Below are 24893 nucleotides of genomic sequence, written 5' to 3'. Positions count from 1 at the left end.
ATGTTTGCGTTTCGAGGGCTCCATTAGACATGCTGGAATAAAAAATATACTAATTCAGTTTGAACTGGTTAGCTAACTAGATCCAGATCGCTGACTGGTTTCACTTTCCAGATTAGTCTCGTTGCTATTATTGTAATCAAGATCATTGTTTGTTTGCTACAAGGAAGTATTTAACTTCAACACTACACCTGAAGTCCGTACCAATTCTGAACCGACCTTCATTTTCACATTCTATCTTTACCTATTTTTTAAATTCCTGTTTTACTTGTTTTCTAAAAATATTTTTAATCTTTAAAATACTTAAACACTACACTGTTTTACCTCTAAAACACTTTACCCCTAAATACAATTTTTTGAAGTGAAACTTCTTTATCGACCTATGAGAGAAATTTTGCCGTCATGCTTTTTCCCCTCAAATTTGGGAAACCTTTTCACCGAGGAACACAGATTAAATAAATTGTCTCCTGGATTAATATAAGCTGTCAATAAATGCATAATAATCGACCATAATCATAGTTAATTGTATCAGGCATTACTTTGCGGAAATCCATGCTATTAAGGTAATATTAAAACTACTTCGCAACAAGCCGCTACAAATATGTATGATGGTATATATTTTATGGATGGACATAATCATAGAACCATGATATATCACATGCAAATCACGTTGCTACCGCATGGCACCAGTAGACCTTTGCTAGCAATCCATTTTTCCGTAGATCGCGGAACAACTCCACCTCCTCCAACCAGAGCCCGTCGCCCGCCAACCTGACCAAGCGGTGGAACAGCACGGGAGACTTCAACGCACAGGGGCTCATAGCATCCACCAGGTATGTTTAATATGACGTTAAAATTTAATTATGATCTGTAACTATATTTGCGAAATAGGTAAACAATTGGCGACAAATTTACCTATTCTCTCTTATTTTAAACACGCTTTGTTGTTCATTCAACTTTCTTTGTCAATTATTTTTGAATTTGATTTGGCACCGGCAATGCAAAGGTTACAATGCATACCTACACAAAATTGGTACTTATAAAAAAAGATTGGCGGTCACCAAAAGTTACAACAAGTTATTTTTCGCTTACAACACTGATTATGAAAGCGAAGAAAATTTATATATGTTGGTGCTTGAGTTCCACTTAATGAATAGAGCGACTGTGATGTAGTGTAGTCTCATTTTGGGTAATTAAAAGAGATGTCCATTATGCCGCACTCGTTATGGTCATCAACTGGAATGCCGCTAAAAGTAAATCAACGGAGTATAAATAGATGGCTTGAAAATTTGGGGACGTTCGCTTCTACTTTTCGGTAAGTATAGTCATCACCAAAAATTTTACCCGATAGGAGATTTTCTACAGCACACATATTTTACATTTTTACCCTTAGGAGAGACATTTCATGAAACTTAAAAATAAGAACTCCTTGGAACTGTATCCTATACAACCTCTCACTCAAGTCCTCTGAGAAAGATAACAAGATATGGTTGATTGCTAAACAGAAACGCATTATGATGCAACGACAGAATATGTTGTGTATCAATAAATATTATGATATACCTATTTGTACAATAGTTAAGTGTTTGCACTTATGTTCTAAGTGTTCTTTATCTAGTAGTTATATGTGCCTTATAGAAGCTTTGCGTTCACTGTTAGCTCCTATATAGTTCACCATTTCATTACTCATCGTATCTGATGCCTTCTTTTTGTTGATTTCCTTAGGTTTACAACCACAAAGTCGTTGCTAAATTTGTACGCTAAGCCTTCTCAAAATGGACCTATATTGAAACATGGGTAAGTTCGGTCTTTTTAGGTGGTGGTGATGTTTGTCCAATGCCGTAATTCTGGTTGCGTTCTACGTAATGGAAAAGAATGATATAATTTTGCTCGTGATTTAACTGTCACTGGTGACATTTTAATATGTTCGGTTACTCCCGACAAGGGTTTTTTGTTCGCCAATTTTTCGCGGTTTCGCCGTGACCACGATTGATCTGGGTCAAAATATTGGCATAAAAACGCATATCGTGCCTACCAGTTACTTAATAAAATGAATGGAGTTTGCGATTACTTATATTTAAGTCACTAGTGACATCATAGTTCATAACCACGGCGTGCCTACAACGGCATCTAAATGTTGTTTAACTTGATTGTCATAAAACTCATTAAGAAGTGTATAACAACAACTTGGAGGAATTGTGTTATACATTGTAAATGCTTTTTCTATGCAGTGGAACGCAACTATGGTGATGGGAACTTACTTGGACCTTAAAACCACAGGGAGTGGTCGCCTGCACGTTCTTACTAATTTCCGGTGTAATAACCCTTTAGTGGGCGTAGAAATTCGTAATTTGTTAGGATTTTTTCAAGGAATAAAACTTTTATATGAAAACTAGATTTAGCCTAGGACGGGTAGATACATAGGTACATAAAATTTTTAATGTTTCTGTAAGGAAATTAAATATTAAATACTTTAGAAATTTGTATGAAAAGTAAATATTTAGAAGTTTTGATTTTTTAAGCGAATGTATTGCAATTTTAAAGTTACTATTTACTTTACTACAATTTAATGTTTAAGTCTGCCTCTTTATTTAGGCCCTGCCCGCTTCCCTAAATTTGCATGTATATTTTCGGATCCATGGCCATAACCGGTTCCTATTGAGTTTGACCTTAACATATTTTAAATATTATCGTATTTGTTACCAACATAAATTTCTTTAATAGTTATTTAAATAGTCTTAAGTATTTGTACAATCAAACAAACTTACCAAGTGTAGTTCGATTGAAATTATGCTCCTTGTTTTCTCGTCCGAAGATGATCAGAATACTATTTGTTAGTATCGTGTTCTAGTACTCTCTGGCGCCACATAATTTTAAAGATTCTGAAAATAAAACAAACCTGAACGCGCCCAATGCATGGGCACATCCTTATTCCTTACCGCGCTTTTATCTGTCATTTAGTTTAAAGCTTTTTACATCTGAAAACTGATTCTACAACCAAAGGGATCAGGTCTGACACCTGAAGGGGTGGGTGGGATTGATCATCTTCGGACGAGAAAACAAGGAGCATAATTTCAATCGAACTACACTTGGTAAGTTTGTTTGATTGTACAATTATGCACTTGTTTTCTCGTCCTCGATGATCAGAATACTATTTGTTAGATGTTTAAAGTCCTGTTGTAGAATCAAAACATTTATTATTCCTTATAAAAATATTATCTATAAACATTAACACCCTGGTTGTTATTTTACATTTAATCAGTCTTTCTCGCTTAAGTACTAATTAACATTAATTAGTTATTATCACAAAATAATAATAATTGAACTGAAAAAACCTTCTGTGCAAATAAAATGAACAAAAAATAAAAATATATATTTTTTCTTATAATAATTAAATACTATTAAATCAAATAATTTAGAGTGTGTTTTACACAAATAAAATAAGAACCAAAATATCTTCTTACAATAAAACCGATTCAGCAAATCTATTATTACTTAGAATCCTCCGGTTATAAAATTTTGCAAAGCTTGTTGATGAATCAGTCCAACCAGCTGTCCTACGTATTTCATCTATGCTAACGCCTTTCATAAAGGCGGCTGAAGTGGAGGCGTGCCTTGTACTGTGTGTGGAAAAAATAGATGTATCTATTCCACTTGCAGTCATGACCATTTTAATCCAACGACTAAGTGTACTAATTGTCACCGCCAAATGAGGTTTCTTGTAAGATATAAATAATTGTGTACATTTTCTTAAATTAGCAGTAATTCTTATATAATTATTCAAACATTGAGCTGGGCAAATATTTGGTCGGTCATGAAAAAAAGGTAGAATTAACAGAGGTTGATTTTGATTGTGCGCTGAAGTTTTGATTAATTTCTTTACTTTAATTATTATACTGTTATCAATTACATTAATTTGATCAGTCGTAATAGAGGCTAAGGTCTGTAACCTTTGACCTGTAGCTAAAGCTAGTAAAGTTATTGTTTTTAATGAGCATGATTGCAAATCGGTAGGATTATTGTAATTTGACTCTAAAAAATTTAGTACTATAGAAACATTCCATGTATAATTGTATTTTGGCTTACTGGGACGCAGACGAAAGAATCCTTTAAATAGTCTTTTCATGTTTTCGTCTGTTCCCACATGCGGCCCTATCACTAGTGACACTGAGCTTCTTATGCAATTGAGAGTACCATAAGAAGCACCCTCACGAAACTTTTTTGTGAGATAAGTTATTACCTCAGTTACTTTTGTCTTGGTTGGATTCAATTGTCTGGCGTGGCAATAAGAGAACCACTCGGTTATATAAGGTAAATACTGTTTAAAGGTATTATCTGATAGAGAAGAAAGCATCACTTCTGCTGCCTGTTCATCGATGCCAGAGTCTATGAACGCCTGCCGGACAATTTCCCTGCCATTAGTGATAGGTTGCGGTGAAGAGGATGAGGTGCACTGTAATTACATAAAATAAGTAAATTACTATTTGGTTCAAAAATAATTGGTTCCATTACCAGTAACTTTTTGAATAAGGGAAACCAAGGTTGGGTTTTCCAATAAGGTACTACAAGAATTCCAGTTGCTTCATCAGTGATAATTTTTTCTATACATTTTAAAATCATAGAGAATGGTGGAAATGCATAAAAATAGAAATCACTCCAAGACATTGTAAATGAGTCTACTTTATAAGCTGAAGGGTCCGGATGCCAAGATACATATTTTTTACATTTTGTGTTTGTTCTTGAGGCAAATAAATCTATGTCTGGATTGCCAAAAGATTGAACAATCTTTTTGAAATAATTATTGTTAATTTCCCACTCTGTATGGTCTAAGTTTTTCCTAGACTCGAAATCTGCAACTATATTATCTTTTGTATTTATGTAAGAAGCAAATACAAATATATTAAGCTGTTCACACCACTGCCAGATATCTTTTGCGATCTGATGTAAATGTGGATATTGTATTCCTCCATAGCGGTTTATATAAGAAATTGCTGTTGTGTTATCGATTCTCAGAAGAATTTCACATTTAGAAAAATGTTTTGCAAAACTTTTAAGACCAAACAAAGCAGCTTTAAGTTCTAAAGTATTAATGTGAAGCTTGGATTCCTGTTCTGTCCATGGACCACTAGCTGTCTGCCCATCACAGGATGCACCCCAACCTGATTGTGATGCATCAGTGTATATTTCTAATACATACCTATTTTTTCTAATAAAGGAAATTGATGTTGAAATATTTTTTAACCACCATTCAAGGTCAGAATAACAATCTTTTGGTAGTGAAATAACTGCTTCGTAATTATCATTGTTATTTAAAAGAGATAAGTATTTATGTCTTTCTAATTGTTTGGTATAAAGTAATCCATATGGGATAGCTGGACATACAGACACCAGTGTTCCAAGAACCTGAGCCAAAAATCTAATAGAGAAGTTAGTTTTGGATAGTAATTTTTTAATAAGCTTTCGACATCTTTGTCTTTTATCAAAGTCAATAGAAATTGTCATTACATTTGTGTTAAACAAAAAACCAAGAAATTTACATTCCTTTGAAGGAATCAGTTTACTTTTATTTCTATTGATTATAAAGCCTAACTGAGTAAGGAGGGCGACAGTCTGTTCAACATTTTGAAGGCACTCTTCATATGTGTTTCCTAAACACAGCCAATCATCAAGATATTGAACAGATTGTAACCCTTTCCCTCTGAGTACTGTTACAATAGGTTTTAATAATTTTGTGAATACATATGGTGCAGTACATAAACCAAATGGAAGTACATTAAATTGGTACATTTCGCCATCAAATATAAATCTAAGATATTTTCTATGATTCGGGTTAATGTTACACATGTAATAGGCATCTTTCTTATCAATTGTTGCCATGAAACAATCTTTCTGTAGAAGCTTGCACACTGTACGGTAGTCTTCTAATTTAAAATGACTTGTTGAAATGAAATTATTTAACTTCTTTAAATTCAGAATAAACCTAAAATCTCCATTTGGTTTTTTAACTAAAAAGATAGATGAACAGAACTGCCCTTGTGTTTTATTGCATTTTTCAATTACATGTGATTTAATAAGCTTTGTTATTTCTATTTTAACTTGGCTATATTCCTGTGATGAGAATGACTCATTCAGAGGTTGACAATTTTGATGCGGTCTTGCACTAAATGGTATTTTGTAACCAGATACCCATTTCAGTATGGTGGGATCATTGGTGATCTTCTTCCAGTTATTTTTAAAAAATTGAATTCTGCCTACCTGGACTTCTAACGCCTGTAAGTGTTGTTGTTGCGGTTGTTCTGGAATAACTGCCTCGGTTTCTTGTTTTCTTTCTTCTGCTGTTTTCCAGGCTGGGTCGGCTTCCCTCCTGTTGGTGCCCGGGCATATGGACGAGGAGGGCCCCGCCAGTTTAAAGACTTGGGTTTTCCAGGAGTTCTGGTAGCCATAACATAGGTAGTCTTAAGGTCCTTTACTGACCTTTGAACAGCTTTCGTGGCCTTAATTTTTTCTGAAAGGTCATTTCCAAATAAGAAAGTACCAGCTTCATCAGTAAGGGATTCCTTCATATCTTTGTTAATAACTGCAGCTATTAGAGACCTCCTGCTCTGTGTATCTATATAAATGGTATCACACATTATCTTGGCAGCATCATTCATATTTTTGATAATGTCTATGTTGTCATCATTATGAATACAAAGTTCCAATGGCTACTAGTGCAGCACCCACTTGTTTCTGCCTCTCTGCAATAATAGAATCCCTTTTCTTTATATTTTCACTAACCGCTGCCATAATTTCAGGATTAAGTCTAGGAGTTAGTGTTGGCATATTTTCAAATGGGATGTGCTTTGTCATTAATTCTATTTTCATGTCCTTGGGCAAACCTTTTGTAACAATAGGTATCCACCTGCGCACGATTTCAGCATGAACAGTGGGTCCCTCTTGAATTTCTTCTATGTTCCCCAGAGCATCTAATATATCCGCACCAATTGGTTTGTCCAAAATAGGTATGGGTTCCTCATTTATTGTCTGTGATGGAGCCTCTTCATCAATTTGATTAAGCTCTTCAATCCCAGTAGGCGTTAAAGGAATCTCTGTTGCAGGACTTGTAGCAGCCGATTCTTTGAAAGAAAAGAAACATTGACCTGATTAGGTATGTTATAAAATGATATGCAGATCTAGTCCCTACGGCATAGCAACTGCAATCTATGTATTATCGTGATATTCCTTCCGAATATCCACGACGGAAAATATCTCATAAATAAACAAAAAATTGTATATTTGAGTATTTTTCCCAATTGAATAGTTCTGAAATGTTTCGACACCGCCGTACCCCTCAGGTGGGCCTTAGTATCCATAACAAAACACATGATCTAGAATATTAGAAAAGAAAAACTTACCGATGCTCTCCGAGTCAGACGCCTCCGCCATTGCTTGTAACTTTTTATTTAATTTGCGTATTTTTCTTGCGATTTTATCTCTTTCCTTCTCTGCACTTCTTCTTTTCCCCATATTTCACTTGTTTGATTATTAAATATCAGTATTTATATAAAAATATAACTTATTCTATTAATATGGAGAAAAAATGCGGCGCCGTTAAAGTGACATAGAAAACGAATGACAGATAAAAGCGCGGTAAGGAATAAGGATGTGCCCATGCATTGGGCGCGTTCAGGTTTGTTTTATTTTCAGAATCTTTAAAATTATGTGGCGCCAGAGAGTACTAGAACACGATACTAACAAATAGTATTCTGATCATCGAGGACGAGAAAACAAGTGCATAATAAATAGTCATTTAAACAATATGTGAAGATAGCGAGGCACATAGAATGGCGAGGTTGAAAATTATACTTTCAAATAATGTGAAAATCAGTAACGCATTAATGTTTTCCATAATGTTCTCAATGGCATGTGAAGTTTAGCATGCCAAGTAATATAGGTAGGAAAGAAACAGTCCAGTTGGTGTTGGTCACTTCTGCCTGACCTGGTGGAATCCTAACCTGAGATCGATTACAATGGAGTAGCTGTTTATAAGGATCACGTTGGAACATTTTGTATAAATTTTGCTTTCTTAAATGTCTAAAGTAGACATTGGACCTTATGGAAACTAAACCCAACTTAGTAAAAAATTAATGATATTATCATTATTTTGCATTATATCATACAAACCATTTAGTATAACAATAATCTTGTGTAGTAGTTGTAGTAATTACGATGGTACGTATGCAGTGCACAGAAAAGATTGCTATCTTATTAATCTACGAACAATTACAGCTAGGTATTCGTATGATGAACACGGTTAAGATAAAAATAGTCATCGCGGTGGAAACGTGAGAACAATACGAACACGTGACGCCTAATGAGGATGTTAGGAACGTACTTGATGGAATCAAGATGAAGTGACGCATGGAAAATACATTGCGAAAGCGGTGAACTGTATTTTTAGACCTTTCACAGTTAACACAAATTTGGGTTTAGTAGTGGAACGTAAAAGTATCGCAACATAGTACAGGCTTTGGATGAAATGGCATTCTTATTTCTGACTAGCTGTGCCCCGCGGTTTCATCCGCGTTAAAAAGAAACAGTGGCACAGCTAGTTCTAAAATATAAGTAGCCTAAGTTACTCCTTATTACATCAGCTACCTGCCAATAAAAGTCCAGTCAAAATCGGTCTGGCCATTTTATAGATTAGCCAGAACAAACAGAACGACAGACAGACAAAAAATGTAAAAAATGTTATTTTGGTGTACGTACCGTTTGTATATTCATGTGCATGTAGTAAAAAGCGGTTATTTCAATATTAAAAACAGACACTCCCATTTTAATTATGTGTATAGATTTATGATAAAGATTCAAAATTAATAAAAGAAAGAAAAACATTTACTAAGTACATACTTATTAAACAAAATAGAATACAAGAGTGAAGAAGATTATATAACTAAGTAAAGTAACGGGTTAGTGTAATATTTACCTACTATTATACATTTAAAAGTGTGATATTTCACTTTTACTATTAATATTATTAAAAAAGATTTTATGGGTATTATGAAATTATCATAATATTATAAGCATCGAATAAATTGATTTATTTTTCATATTATGATCGTGCGTTGAGCTTATCATAATGACACTACTTTGTAACCAACCTACGCTTATCTTACATTGCATACATCATGGGAATGGTAGCAAATTTTTGCAATATCTTGCATTTGATTGTTTGTTTTATTAAGCATTTAGAACGTAGAAGCAACCAGACCCGGAAAAGGGCTAAATTTGGAGAATGGTCAAACTTGCCTAACCCGGGATTGATCGCGGAACGATTATCGAAGCGGTATAATTATAACCGTAATGCCATGCGGTCAGGCAATTAGCGGGGCTATTGTTAGTTTATCAACATATAAAACAATAGGCTCAGATTAAATAACAGTAGTCTTGATATTAATTTATTCATACATTATACAGCAATATATCCTCTGCAATTACAATTATGCATGTAAATTACTCAGGTGTGTATTATAATATTCATAACTATCAGTGATAATCTAGCGGTACGATCTTGCGGAATCCAGTTTCGGGATTCGAGGTTCAAACCCGAGGCACCTCTAACTTCAAAATTATGAATCTGTAGGCATTTGATATTAATTATCAATTGTTTTAATAGGGAAGGAAAACTTTGTGAGGACAGCACCTGAGTTTCAATAAGTTCTCAATCTTGTGCCAAGTCCTTTACTTTTGTGCTGACGAAGATGTTGCAGTAAATTCAGTACCGCGTATAAATTGAAACATATGACCATTTTATTGCGTTTATATAACGTTCCTCCGCATTTTAGTTGTCATCTTAAATTACTAAATGGCAATCTTAATGAACCAAATTATCTATGACCTTGTTGTTAACTGGAAGAACATAAACGCGTCCTTTTAAGCTGAACAAATGTCTCTAAACCACTCCAATTTTCCTTTAAAACACCCATTCTGTTAAATCTAACGTCATGTAATCTACGTGAGAAATGAATGACTAATCAAAGAGATACCTTGTAATACATACACACTAAAGACACGCCAGTATATGCAGCAGTTACATGTATTATATGCCAAATACATTGCTCGATTTCAAATAATCAAGCAGGCTTAATAGAAGCAAGAGATTCAATGGAATTAGTCTGATATAAAGAAACATCGAACAACATTCAAACTCATTCGCGCTGCGTTCCATTCTACTCACTCGCAGTCTGTGAACGTTTTTCTCAGACGCCGGCTGTTTGAATCGTGTCAGTGTTTCGGAACCGGTTTTAAAACTTTACTCGCAAAAACTCTAGTGCCAATTCGAGATTGGACTTTAAAAATCAACTGTCATTAATTTCCCGCCATGGATGACAGGTAAACTTTTATCATAGCTTATCTAACAGATTAAACAGATCGGTATTAATGACGAATTAGCGGGAATAGTATATGAGGCAATTATTTTTATTTTAGATTTTTGTTTGCTGTCTAGTGGTTTGGGAAGCTTACTACGTGGGTGGTTAGTGTTTGAGTAATTTGAGCTTGAATTCGGCGGTATTGTCTCCGACTTACGCGTTTAAGCAGTTGACGATGTCGTTCACCCCTATGTAAGTCGCTTATGATTTTTTGCTTTGCTTAGTAACAACAGTTTGTGGGTACATTATGATCATCTGGTTGACTTTATGCTTTTGTTGTTAAATAACAAAACTTTGTTGTTGAATAACATAGTTTTAATTGTTTGCTTAGTTCTAACCTATCATTTTAAATTTGATAATGTACAAAATTTTATGTTTTTCATTTTGTATAATATTTTTAAACCATTTAATATTAATATGGTATTTTTCCTTTTAACATTCGTTTTCATTAATGTTTCCTCGTATTATAAATATAATTAAAGCTTGTTTGTGCTAATTTAATTTATTTTATCAGAAGTTAATTAATAGGTGTCGATAAATTAAATAAATTAGCTAAAACAATGGGGATTAACAAATTGGTGTTTTACTACTACCTACATCTATAACAATTAATATATTTTTTATTACACAGTAGGTATAAGGTAATTAAGCAATTTCTAAGTCTGTACGAAGATTTGCAGTTATTTTAAGAGATTTTTTTGTATATTTTTTTCAAGTTGTTTCTTTATGTAACATATAAGTACTAATCTATGGTAACAACACAAAAATCTACTTAACAAAAAACCGTAACAAAAGAATAGTTTGTGGGTTAATGTATTCATATATCGCGTGATTGTAAGAATAATTATAGTTGTTCTGATTTTATCATCCTAAAGTTATTTCCTATGGTTCAGGCTTATTAGAACAATATAATGTACGGTATAAAAGTTTAATTAAAATAACCGTAATTCGGACCTATAGGGTTGTAGAACCCTGTAGTGTACGTGTGAGATTTTGTAGATCCAGTAATATTGTGGGCCTTACTGATCTGCCGCAAAATAATTTAACGTAAAAGTTAAAAGAGTGCCTACACTCGCCATCTATTTCGGCGATGGCACAACAAGTCGATAATCATGTAGCTTGTAATTTGGTAAATATTTACAAAAATAAAACTAAATATGTAAGTAGGTACCCTGCATCTGCACGAGTAATTGTATTACTATTTTTATGTACGATTACAGCGTATTGCCTCCTTTTTACTAAATAATGGATTCGTATAGATTTTTCTATATTAACTTATAGCAAGATATCATACCTAATGTTTTTTACAATTATGCTGTATTGCTCATTTTTATTAAATAAAGGACACATTTAGACACATGTTGAACTTCAAACACTACAAGTCGTATTTAAATTGGTAATTCATCTCAAATTTCTTCCAGTACCCACACGTGTCAGTACAACGAAGAAGATGGCTCCATGCGGATGTACCTTCGCGGGAGACCAGTGGTCCTGTACGGACCCAGCGACCAGGATGCGCTGGACCCCGCTAAGGTCGCCCCGCCACCTCAGAACAAGCTCAAATTAGAATGGGTGTACGGATACAGGTAAGTCAATATTTTAAAGGTATTCACAGAATTTACTGGGATTCGATTTCGGAGGCACCACCGCCGTGTCTATTTCTGTCTCATAACAGCTTTTAAATGCTGTTGTGTTCTAATTTGAAATGTTGGTAAGGATAGTACACTTGAATAAGGCATTCCAACTTAGTCCTCTGGGGTAGTAAGCGCAGCCGTCGGTTTCTGAAAAACTTTGGGATATAGAAATGAGTAGATATCCCTGGGAACCGTTGAAGACATAACAAATGTTACGTGGCAATGGTTGTCAATTGAAACACAGCCTGCCTTGAAATCTTTTACCATATAAGGATGTTTTTTAAAAGAAATCGCAGCACCCCATAAGGCGCGGTTATTTTTGCAAAACCTGTTGGCCGTTGGCATTGACATCTATACCTGTCCATATATGATGTCAGCCGAAAACTGTCTCCCTTTACGGCGCACTTAAATAATTATTGTGAGCAATTTCAAAAGTAGAAGGCAGTCGGGAAGAAATAGGACTTTTTCTCGTCGACTTATTTCCGAGACGACTATTGTCTATTTAATTAATCTTTTTTACGCCGGCTTTTGTTTTAAACCATTAAATATACCGATAACTTTTGTCGCTATATAACGTAATCACAACAAATCACTTTCCTTTTGTCAACATAAGGACTTATCTACTAACAGACTTAGATAAGATACGTCGGGCTCTAGGCCCGGCCTTTGAAGAGCCCGAAGCGAAGCGAAGCGAAGATATAGTAAATCTAGAGTTACACCTAGAAGCAAAATTTCCACACAGAAATACCAACAACTTACTCTAATACTTAAACGCATACTAGTGTTTAATGTCACCTAAATCTTTTAGTCTATTCTTATCTATTCTTAAACCTACGTAATTTTAAATAATTTGAATGTAAGTTTGTAAGTGTGGAATTTTTCATGATTAAAGCTACTAGCGATCTTGTTGGTACCAATTAACATATCTAAGAAATTTCTTCTTAGCTACAAAGATCTCTTTATTCTCCTTATACCAAGTCTTTTTAAAAAAATAGTTTGTAATTATAAAACAGGTGTTTGCGTTTTTTTACTATAAACATTACAATTAAAGAATTCTTGTATAATTACAAAATTGGTTCAACTTGATGTAAACATTACAAAGACTTGTTACTGTAGAGCACATCTTTACATGAGAATGCATCATGAAGAGAATGTGTGAAAATAAGTATGACATAATGTACACAGGTTCAGTTTTAGCTAACAAAAAATGATGATAACAAAGATATTGTGCATATTACCTGTATGGTACGTACTTATATCTAACAATAAACATGGATTTCCAAAATGATGATATGTTTATTTAACTCTCGCTCGTTGTCAATACTATGTGAGAGAGAAGACCAAGTACATTTATTTTTAATTACCTCTTTATGAAAACAATTTGAAATTATTACATTATGAGTATTATGTCCACACAACATTCATAATAACACATTGGTACGTACATGATAGGTCCAAAATACTTTTGAAACCTTAGGTCAAATTCGGTTGAAATTATGTAAAAAATTAGATAGACTATTTTATTATATGTATTAGGTATTACATAACAACTAAGCGAAGCAGTATCAGGGCACTATTATTTAATTAAGTAACATTGGCTCCTGCCTGAGGTCGGCTGCAAATGCAGTTGCTGCACCGAGGACTCCGTTGCAATGCCTTATCATATCACAACATAGCAACTTGATATAATATTATAAGGCACAATACGTACGTATGTTAGTCTACAACAAACAGAAATTATCATGAATATCAGTACAAAGTCAAATTTACAAATACAAAGTCATTTAAATCAATGAGAATAGTTTACCGTTTAGTCATATGACCTAGATACATGTCAAATGAAAGTCAGACCACCCTGGTTTAGTATTAATCTATGTGTTTATCAGGGCCATGGAGGCATATCGATTGTGCGACAAGGTCGGCCATGATAACGCCATGGTTTATTATTTTTTCATGATTCGCCATGGGACACGTCATGCCGCACCTAGCATGGCATGAATAAGTGTTTAGTAAATTAGGTTTGGTGCGTTTGTGGCCCAGTCCCATACGGCTCTGTCACGCAAAGGGTTCGATCTATTGTAGGACCTTTTCAATATAATAATTTTACCAAATATGATTACTGCAGAAAAAGGAATGGAAATTTCGTATAAATTTCATTGGTCTCTACTCGACTACTCCGCATTGGAGCATCGTGCTCTAATTCTTGGTGCGGGCCTCTTTAACTTTCAATACCTCTTCTACCAATTTAGAAGAATTCTGCTTAAAAAAATCGTTTTTTTTTTCTTATTAGTTTGGTTATTGAAATGAAATGTAACATCAACTGTACTTATTTTAAGCTACTAATCTAAAGAAATACACAGTGTTCTACTTTACTATTTAAAACAGTTGTAAAACAAGTACATACGAATAAAAGAAAAAAAAATGTCGGTGCCCTCGAAGGCCGGTACAAAATAAATGCATTTCATTTAAATTGAATTAAAATTGTAATTATAATTACAGAGATTATTAATAAAGGTAATGCGAGCAAAATTATTACGGTAACCCCGTTACAAATGTAATTACTGTAAGTAGTGTTGAAAACGCTCATAAATTGTCCACTTTTTATTTATGAGACTGGAGTATAATTTAGAACAGTAATTATTTAGAGAACCATTAAAACAGTTGATCAATATTATTAGTATTACGGAAGACTAGGCTTCTATTCACGACGGTGTCTGCATTTTAATAAGTATTACAAATGCACGAACGATTAATTAAGGAACCCTTACATCGAATAAACGAATAATTTATAATTATGATACATTATTGTATTTTACTACATGTGATGATTATTTTTAAAGTTTAAAAAATGTATTACATTACATGGTATTAGTTTAAAAAATACCATTGCTTGAAAATCTAAAAATGTAAATTATGTCAATAAGCCATTACGTGCTATTTGAGTGTTCTAGGTTTTATATTCAACAAATGTGAACTTTTTGTCATGACAAATTATTATTCTTGCACCGGATAATGATGATGGTATTTTTTTCCATACTAAATCTTGAACAAATGTGAACTTTTTGTCATGACAAATCATTATTCTTGCACCGGATAATGATGTTGGTATTTTTTCCAGGCTTATATTCTACAAAAACTTAAAAGAGTACTATGGGACTCGTATGTACTGGTCCCAATCGACAGAATTTGGTATAATTCACCATTTTGGTGAGACATTTTGTCTGACGTCATAGCAAGTTCACAATAATGGTCTTTACAATTATAGCCAAGAATTCTCCAATTTACCAATTGTGTTTTAGTGACAATTGCCACCTACGGCTAAGAATAGTTACAGTTGGACATAACAAATCCTACGTATTTGGTCCGCACTTGGCTGTACATTTCTTAACAGACGCGTGGGTTGAAAACAAAATTAACTTTGAAAACCTAATTACTTATAAAAAATTATTATGTGAACAAGTATGGGTGTTAGGTACAATTCTTCGATGTTCCTGTAGTCCCGGGAATAGAAAAGGGCTACGGTATCCCCTGTCTGTCGTAAGAGGCGACTAAAAGGGGGCTTCTGGGGTTGCGGGCAGCAAGAGTGGGAGCTCGAACCATCCAGCAAGCAACCCCGGGAAGGACGGCTGTATGTGTGGTCGCATCCCATCGTAAACACCAGATGATGTGGAAGGAGCAAAAAGTGCTCTCCCCAGGGCAGAGCCCGATCGGACCATCGCGGTTGGAGGACTCCGGTTGCGTTCCGTCGGAGATCAAAATGACCTTTCCATCAAATGGATTACAAGCTCGTTCATTCCTTTAATTTCAAAAAAGAATGATTTATATCTAAACACTTTAACTTATAATGCATTAAATTCTGCAATTGAACCCGTCAATCAATCAAACAACCTTGTGTGCAACAAGGTTATTTTTTGCCATGCTCACCGAAATTCCGTTTTCCATTGCTTAACGTTTTCCCAGATTCAATTAGCATTAGCCAATAATCTGTTGCGGTTGATTTGCTTAGAATCATGTTATTTTTATTTTATGAAGCCTAGTCTCACAAGCAAAAAGATTACAGTAGTAATAATAGATTATTTGTTTGTTGAGGAAATATAAGATTTCATAATTTGACCAACTGTATCAATGAACCATAGATACAACAAGGTCTAGAAAAAGTATTCTCACTTTTTGCCCTCATTTTATCAAGACGTGCCGTTTCTACTTAATAAAAAACATCAACAACTTTAAAAAATAACACTCGATTCCGTTGTACGCACCTTTTGTTCTGAATTAGTTTCGTTTCAAACAAAAACCGGATAGCCAAGCCTGAAACGGCACGTACCTCAAGGTCAGGTCGCGCTTGAGTGACCAACTGTGTAATTCGAATGATGACCGGTGATTCAGTGTAATGGTACATTTACCTCTAATGATGTATTGGTCGAAATGACTAAACTAGGTAGTTCATGATCATGACTAATTATAATGTAGTTATCTAATTAGGTACCTACATAGTATTTTTAATTTTACTTTTTTAAGAAGTTTCAAGTCTAGTTCACCTGATGATAAATGTTCACTGCAGTCCATGAATATATGTTACCAATTCCATTCGACGATTCGAACCAAAAATCGATCGTAGATGCGTTGGTCCTACTGAAGACTAAGATGCTCAACAAATATAAGTATACCTATATGTATATGTCATATACAGGGTGAATTTTTCAAATAGACCTTCAGGGCCAAATCCGAAACTATAAGGATTAGCTAAAAATGCTGAAAGGAGTTACGAGGACGATTTTGATAAAAACTAAAACGGCATCATTCGTTTTTTAAATATATTTTTCCTTAGCCGGGGATCGAACGAGTTCATTTTGAAAAAAATACACCCTCTGTATTATTCCACTGTTTGATAGTGTCGTTTATAAGCATCAAATTCTGGGAAGTCATTTATGTGACAAAGGTAGTCGGTGGTTAGAATCATTTACGCCATAGTAATGAGAAATCTTATTAAGTAAATTCTTGTTAACCAAAGTACAAAATTTTACATTTTGTGCCTACCTAAATTATTAAAATTAGAACTGTAACTAGACAAAAATTGGTTAACTTTGATTTTATTACCAACTAGCGGTAGACACATAGCTAAAGCCGACACACCTACTATTTGATGATCTATATATAGATGTACATTATGTAGAAGATGTTTGCGGTGCATCCACAAGGTCGAGTCTCGCTTGAGTGACCACGCGTGTAATGCATCTGACCACACAGTGATTTACCACAATAGCACTGCGTTGAAAGAACGTGGGAACAGGTCTCGGTACGTGAACTGTAGACTGGGTACTATATAAATGGGTGCAAGGCTCCTCCCAGAAGGCGTAAGGAGTATGGAGAAAGACAGAAATGGGATTTTTAATAATTTGGGTCAAATTTAAGCATGTTTTAGCGAAGTCACGGTCCATCGGCTCGACCATCGCTCTGAAAATAGGTAGGTAGGCGAAATATAAGGTCTAGGTCTCTGCCCATCCTCAAACGTTCGGTCCCGGACGCGGGTTGAATGTTGCTGCAAAGAAGATTAAAGTTAAATAAAATCTTGCCCTGTATAAAGAAAAAGTGTCGCGGGCCTTATTCCGAGTTAGAGGCGATCCACAATAACCCAGTGGACCAACAGTTGCACCTGTATGATCCTCACTATAGCTAAGCATTAGTTAGCCACATTAGGAAAATTAAATTGACAATTTTTATAAACATTTGAGAAAGTTATGGAGACCTTCAGGCCCTATTGTCATGTTTAAGCAAGTTGTAATTATTGTCAAAATTAACTTCATTTTAACGACAACATTTAAATTATTTTAAAGTCAGGCATCGTTTTTATCTAATTGTATAAACTATCACGTAAAGTATTTGATTGTATGTATTATGATGTTCAGAAGTATAGTATTCTTAATTTAATATATACCTTACGAAAGATAATCTTGTAACCACAAGTCCTTATATAAATCAAACAAAGCTATAAGTATGCATTTTTATGTAACTGTAAGATTTATCTCGGAATATGATATTTAATCGCTATATTAATGTGACCACATTTCAAGGTATCTCGGTGAAGGCAAACTTGGAAATAAAAGGAAGTCGGTTAAAAAATTAAAGCTAGGCACCAGATGTTTATATTAACTGTCGTTCATACAATTAAATCCATACAATAAGTATTAAAATGATCAGTATATTTCATTACTAACATTTCACGGTGTAAAGGAAAATATCGGATGGAAAACCATTCTATTGTTAGTGTTGCACTCACACTTTACAAATGTAATCCTTTGTGATGAATTTATTTAGGATCTTGAATCAACGTGATTAATTATATTCATAATAGTTTGGTGGTCAAGGATTATCTTAGTTTCAAATAATACTTTCTGAAGGATTTAAATATTTGCAAACAGCAACGGAACCACAGACCTGTATTTGTACCCAAAACGGAACAAAGCTTTTAAAACGAAAAAATCCTAAATCTAAGCTTTTAACAATGCGAAGATGCCTAGTTTAAAATATTATTATATATTTTTATAGTTCTATTATAATCAGAAAAGCTGATAAATACTACCAACTACTATACTATACTACTGCGTTTGTTCAGTATGGCAGACTATAGCCTAAATCCTTTTCAAGCTAAAACCTGAGTTCAAGAATAGGACAATAATTTGTCTATGATAATGAATTCCTTAAGAACAACATCTTTAATTCCAGGGGCAAAGACTGTCGCAGCAACCTGTACCTGCTGCCCACTGGAGAGATCGTGTACTTCGTGGCGTCGGTGGTGGTGCTGTTCAACGTTGATGAGCAGTGTCAGCGGCACTACACCGGGCATACTGACGATGTCAAGTGTCTCGCCGTGCACCCCAATAAGCTGGTGGTCGCCAGTGGACAGTGCGCGGGACATGATCGTCTTGATGCCAGGGTGAGTTTCAGATGAAGGTGATATTATAGCGAAAGGACTTTTTTAATCTTTATAGTTAATTTATTTTTAATAGTCAGACATCTTGTGATATGCAAAACTATAATATAATTCGGTATTTTATACGTTTGTAATTATTTTTAAGGTCGTGTATAATTTAATGAATATTAAATAATTACGAGGTCGAGGTACAAGTCGAATTCGCACATGGAGGCTTCCGTACCACCAAATGTTCATTATATTTTACTTATTTTTGTTCTTTATTATTTTCAACAATACTTAGTTATATGACACAACAATAGATGGCGTTGGGGTGATGATGAATGATACGTAAACAACGTATAGTAAAATGAAAATAACTATATTAAAATATGTTTTATGGTTCCTATTTGTATTTATTATAATACCAGTTATAGTAGTAAACGGATTGTAAAAATTTCACCGTCTTCCTATACTGGACGTAGACTTCTGTACGAGCAATACGTCACAAATAATTCTCATTATTTCCAGCCGCACGTACGAGTCTGGAACTCAGTGTCACTCGCCACGCTCGCGGTGATCGGGGCGGGGCAGATCGAGCGCGCGGCGGCGTGCGTGGCGTTCTCGCGCGCGGACGGCGGCGCGCTGCTCGCGTGCGTGGACGACGGGCCCGACCACGTCATCTCCGTGTGGGAGTGGCAGCGCACCGACAAGGGGCACTGCGTCGCCGAGACCAAGGTGAGCCGGCCAGGGCTGGGGACTGCAATCTTATAGAAACCTCACTTAGACCAAGGTATGGGTACAGTGTTGGGTTCGCAGAACAACATTTTAAAGTGTAGACGAGAAAATCGAAATTATTATATGGGATCGGCATTGAATGCGGTGATCGCTTTAAGGCACGAGGAGACAACTGCCTCCACCATCCAATCTATGATAAAGGCTGTTGTACTCCAGTTTGCAGAGGTGAAGAGTGTAAGCAAGCATTTAAGTTTTACTTACGGTTCAAACGATAAAGAGTACATGGTTATTGAAAAATCCAGTCAATAGAAAAGTTACATTATAACCTATAATTATTGTGGTGTACTACCCGCTGTTTGTATAATAAATATGACATGACAACCAGCCGGTCAACTCGAGTCAATTATACCTCAGATGCGACGAGACGCACGTGTCGCAAGAAAGAATTAAAAGTAGATTTTGATTCTTGACTTTCAACCTTTGTATTTCCAAAAAATAACAATTAAAAAGTCTGATTATTTTCTCAGTGTTCAGTAGACACGGTGGTAGCGGTGGAGTTCCACCCCCTGGACCGCAACCAGATCGTGACGTGCGGGAAGGGCCACATCGCGTTCTGGACGCTCGACAGCTCCAGCGTGCTGTACAAGCGCATGGGCATCTTCGACACCCGCGACAAGCCCAAATACGTTACGTGTCTTGCTTTCAACCAGAATGGTAAGTGAATACAAACATCAGTGCCGAATTATTCATTATTAATAAATTTATGTACCAGGACATAAATCTAGCTGTTTAGAGAAAGACAATTACATAAAATTACACAAGATTTTTATAACATTGCTTTGGGTGGCGTTTTATGTGTGCGGAATAAAAATCTCAAAAACACATTTAATTGTTAACCTGGGCATGAAATTTATTATACTGCTTACTGCCAAACTTACGATTTCACTTCTATGCCGGAAAAAATATCTGTCAACGTCCCTGGTAGAGAAAACGTTGAATGTTAACGTTGTGTTGCCATATAAATAACAAAATGTTAAGGATGATCAACCCTTATCACTCTTAGGGGTATGAAAAATAGATAGTAGCCGATTTTCAGACCTACTGCATATTGGTGAAAATCGGTATAGCCGTTTCGGAGGAGGACGTGTCACAATGTTAGTTACATTGTGACACGAGCATTTTATATATAAGATAATGCCCGTGTCTTTGGGGTCTACAGTTTTAGGCTGGAACAGTAGTAAAATACTCGTAAACCGTTGTTCCTTACAGGCGACGTGCTCTCCGGCGACTCTAACGGCAGCATAACGGTGTGGGCGCGCGGCACCAACAGCGTGGCGCGCGCGGTGCGCGGCGTGCACGACGGCGCCGTGTTCGCGCTGTGCGCCCGCAAGGACGGCGCGCTGCTCTCCGCCGGCGGCAAGGACGGCCGCGTGGCGCTGCTGCACGCCGACCTGGCGCCCGCCGGGCTGGAGGCCGCGGTGAGTGACGGGGCGAGTGAGGCCGGGGCGAGTGTGACGGCCGCGCGGCGCCGTGTGCCGCAAGGACGGCGCGCTGCTCTCCGCCGGCGGCAAGGACGGCCGCGTGGCGCTGCTGCACGCCGACCTGGCGCCCGCCGGGCTGGAGGCCGCGGTGAGTGACGGGGCGAGTGAGGCCGGGGCGAGTGTGACGGCCGCGCGGCGCCGTGTGCCGCAAGGACGGCGCGCTGCTCTCCGCCGGCGGCAAGGACGGCCGCGTGGCGCTGCTGCACGCCGACCTGGCGCCCGCCGGGCTGGAGGCCGCGGTGAGTGACGGGGCGAGTGAGGCCGGGGCGAGTGTGACGGCCGCGCGGCGCCGTGTGCCGCAAGGACGGCGCGCTGCTCTCCGCCGGCGGCAAGGACGGCCGCGTGGCGCTGCTGCACGCCGACCTGGCGCCCGCCGGGCTGGAGGCCGCGGTGAGTGACGGGGCGAGTGAGGCCGGGGCGAGTGTGACGGCCGCGCGGCGCCGTGTGCCGCAAGGACGGCGCGCTGCTCTCCGCCGGCGGCAAGGACGGCCGCGTGGCGCTGCTGCACGCCGACCTGGCGCCCGCCGGGCTGGAGGCCGCGGTGAGTGACGGGGCGAGTGAGGCCGGGGCGAGTGTGACGGCCGCGCGGCGCCGTGTGCCGCAAGGACGGCGCGCTGCTCTCCGCCGGCGGCAAGGACGGCCGCGTGGCGCTGCTGCACGCCGACCTGGCGCCCGCCGGGCTGGAGGCCGCGGTGAGTGACGGGGCGAGTGAGGCCGGGGCGAGTGTGACGGCCGCGCGGCGCCGTGTGCCGCAAGGACGGCGCGCTGCTCTCCGCCGGCGGCAAGGACGGCCGCGTGGCGCTGCTGCACGCCGACCTGGCGCCCGCCGGGCTGGAGGCCGCGGTGAGTGACGGGGCGAGTGAGGCCGGGGCGAGTGTGACGGCCGCGCGGCGCCGTGTGCCGCAAGGACGGCGCGCTGCTCTCCGCCGGCGGCAAGGACGGCCGCGTGGCGCTGCTGCACGCCGACCTGGCGCCCGCCGGGCTGGAGGCCGCGGTGAGTGACGGGGCGAGTGAGGCCGGGGCGAGTGTGACGGCCGCGCGGCGCCGTGTGCCGCAAGGACGGCGCGCTGCTCTCCGCCGGCGGCAAGGACGGCCGCGTGGCGCTGCTGCACGCCGACCTGGCGCCCGCCGGGCTGGAGGCCGCGGTGAGTGACGGGGCGAGTGAGGCCGGGGCGAGTGTGACGGCCGCGCGGCGCCGTGTGCCGCAAGGACGGCGCGCTGCTCTCCGCCGGCGGCAAGGACGGCCGCGTGGCGCTGCTGCACGCCGACCTGGCGCCCGCCGGGCTGGAGGCCGCGGTGAGTGACGGGGCGAGTGAGGCCGGGGCGAGTGTGACGGCCGCGCGGCGCCGTGTGCCGCAAGGACGGCGCGCTGCTCTCCGCCGGCGGCAAGGACGGCCGCGTGGCGCTGCTGCACGCCGACCTGGCGCCCGCCGGGCTGGAGGCCGCGGTGAGTGACGGGGCGAGTGAGGCCGGGGCGAGTGTGACGGCCGCGCGGCGCCGTGTGCCGCAAGGACGGCGCGCTGCTCTCCGCCGGCGGCAAGGACGGCCGCGTGGCGCTGCTGCACGCCGACCTGGCGCCCGCCGGGCTGGAGGCCGCGGTGAGTGACGGGGCGAGTGAGGCCGGGGCGAGTGTGACGGCCGCGCGGCGCCGTGTGCCGCAAGGACGGCGCGCTGCTCTCCGCCGGCGGCAAGGACGGCCGCGTGGCGCTGCTGCACGCCGACCTGGCGCCCGCCGGGCTGGAGGCCGCGGTGAGTGACGGGGCGAGTGAGGCCGGGGCGAGTGTGACGGCCGCGCGGCGCCGTGTGCCGCAAGGACGGCGCGCTGCTCTCCGCCGGCGGCAAGGACGGCCGCGTGGCGCTGCTGCACGCCGACCTGGCGCCCGCCGGGCTGGAGGCCGCGGTGAGTGACGGGGCGAGTGAGGCCGGGGCGAGTGTGACGGCCGCGCGGCGCCGTGTGCCGCAAGGACGGCGCGCTGCTCTCCGCCGGCGGCAAGGACGGCCGCGTGGCGCTGCTGCACGCCGACCTGGCGCCCGCCGGGCTGGAGGCCGCGGTGAGTGACGGGGCGAGTGAGGCCGGGGCGAGTGTGACGGCCGCGCGGCGCCGTGTGCCGCAAGGACGGCGCGCTGCTCTCCGCCGGCGGCAAGGACGGCCGCGTGGCGCTGCTGCACGCCGACCTGGCGCCCGCCGGGCTGGAGGCCGCGGTGAGTGACGGGGCGAGTGAGGCCGGGGCGAGTGTGACGGCCGCGCGGCGCCGTGTGCCGCAAGGACGGCGCGCTGCTCTCCGCCGGCGGCAAGGACGGCCGCGTGGCGCTGCTGCACGCCGACCTGGCGCCCGCCGGGCTGGAGGCCGCGGTGAGTGACGGGGCGAGTGAGGCCGGGGCGAGTGTGACGGCCGCGCGGCGCCGTGTGCCGCAAGGACGGCGCGCTGCTCTCCGCCGGCGGCAAGGACGGCCGCGTGGCGCTGCTGCACGCCGACCTGGCGCCCGCCGGGCTGGAGGCCGCGGTGAGTGACGGGGCGAGTGAGGCCGGGGCGAGTGTGACGGCCGCGCGGCGCCGTGTGCCGCAAGGACGGCGCGCTGCTCTCACCCAACTGTAAAGTACTAAGTAATTTATTAAATGGAAATGTTTTCAGATCGAAGGGCATTACGGCGGCGTGCGTGCCATAGCGGAGGGCCGCGGTAGCCAGCTGTACGTGGGCACCACTCGCAACTGCATCCTTCATGGTGACTTGGAGCTTGGCTTCTCACCAGCCGTGCTAGGTAAATATAATAATATCATAATTTATTCAAAACAATTGCAGCACACAGTACATTTTTTTCATATAAAAATACAAATATGAAAAATAAAACAAATAAAAAAAATGGAAAAAAGACACAAACTAAACAAATAAATAATAACAACAAATTTAAAGTTAAGTTAACAAAGCATTTAAATAATATAGTTATAATTTCCTAGTGTAATTAAAATACGATGCACTGCAACAATCGCGAAAAGGGAACAAACTCAGCATTATGCCATGAGCGGTTATATACAGGGTGATTGTTTTAATGTATGTCTATGGTCAAATCTTAAACCATAAGAAATAGTGAAAATGTTCAAAGGAGATAAAGGTTTTGATAAAACGTTTAATTGCATAATTTTTAAATTCATTTTCCTAGCTGATAATCACCATGTGTTTTGAAAAAAAATAACACCACCTGTATTGCGTCATCGGATATTGTCACTTATAAAAATTAAACTCTGGGAAATAATCTTACATGGCAAGCTAAAGGAATGACGATCGAAAATCAAACACAAACCGAAATTTTTATTTACATTTATTGAATGAAATTAACAAGTTATATGTATATTTTCTTTTGCTGAGTAATAATTAAAGAAATGATGCATTTTATATTAACTCTAGAGGTTGCATACACCTTGTAAATATGATAATCCTAAAATAACATAATAATAACATGGTTTCAGGCCACGTTGACGAGTTATGGGGCTTAGCAACACACCCCACGTTGCCCCAGTTCGTGACCGCGGGCTGGGACAGACTCCTCCAGCTGTGGGATGGTATGAGCCATTCCACTGTATGGAGCAAAGATATTGAGGTAAGCTATTGTATTTTTTTTTTGTTTAAATAGTTAAGGGGTGAATAAAAAAAAGGTTAGGTTCAAT

At 40.1% G+C, this 24893-nt stretch overlaps 1 protein-coding gene across 1 annotated transcript in view; it reads left to right on the top strand.

The window, feature by feature from the left end:
- The window catches only part of LOC140742757 (echinoderm microtubule-associated protein-like 2), a 96097-nt gene that overhangs the window by 64151 nt on the left and 7053 nt on the right, over positions 1-24893 (top strand). The window contains exons 6-14 of the mRNA XM_073073749.1: positions 720-830; positions 1723-1794; positions 11828-11992; positions 18764-18974; positions 19482-19688; positions 20216-20402; positions 20958-21166; positions 23863-23989; positions 24696-24826. Coding sequence (XP_072929850.1) covers positions 720-830; positions 1723-1794; positions 11828-11992; positions 18764-18974; positions 19482-19688; positions 20216-20402; positions 20958-21166; positions 23863-23989; positions 24696-24826 — 1420 coding nt within the window. The remainder of the gene's footprint in view (positions 1-719; positions 831-1722; positions 1795-11827; positions 11993-18763; positions 18975-19481; positions 19689-20215; positions 20403-20957; positions 21167-23862; positions 23990-24695; positions 24827-24893) is intronic.

This window comes from Epargyreus clarus, unplaced genomic scaffold, assembly GCF_041222505.1.
Source record: "Epargyreus clarus isolate Ecla_fem2 unplaced genomic scaffold, WU_Ecla_fem_2.2 ptg000001l, whole genome shotgun sequence".
Lineage (NCBI taxonomy): Eukaryota > Metazoa > Arthropoda > Insecta > Lepidoptera > Hesperiidae > Epargyreus > Epargyreus clarus.
Note: the sequence above shows the minus strand (reverse complement) of the source record. Positions and strands in the feature narration are given on the sequence as shown.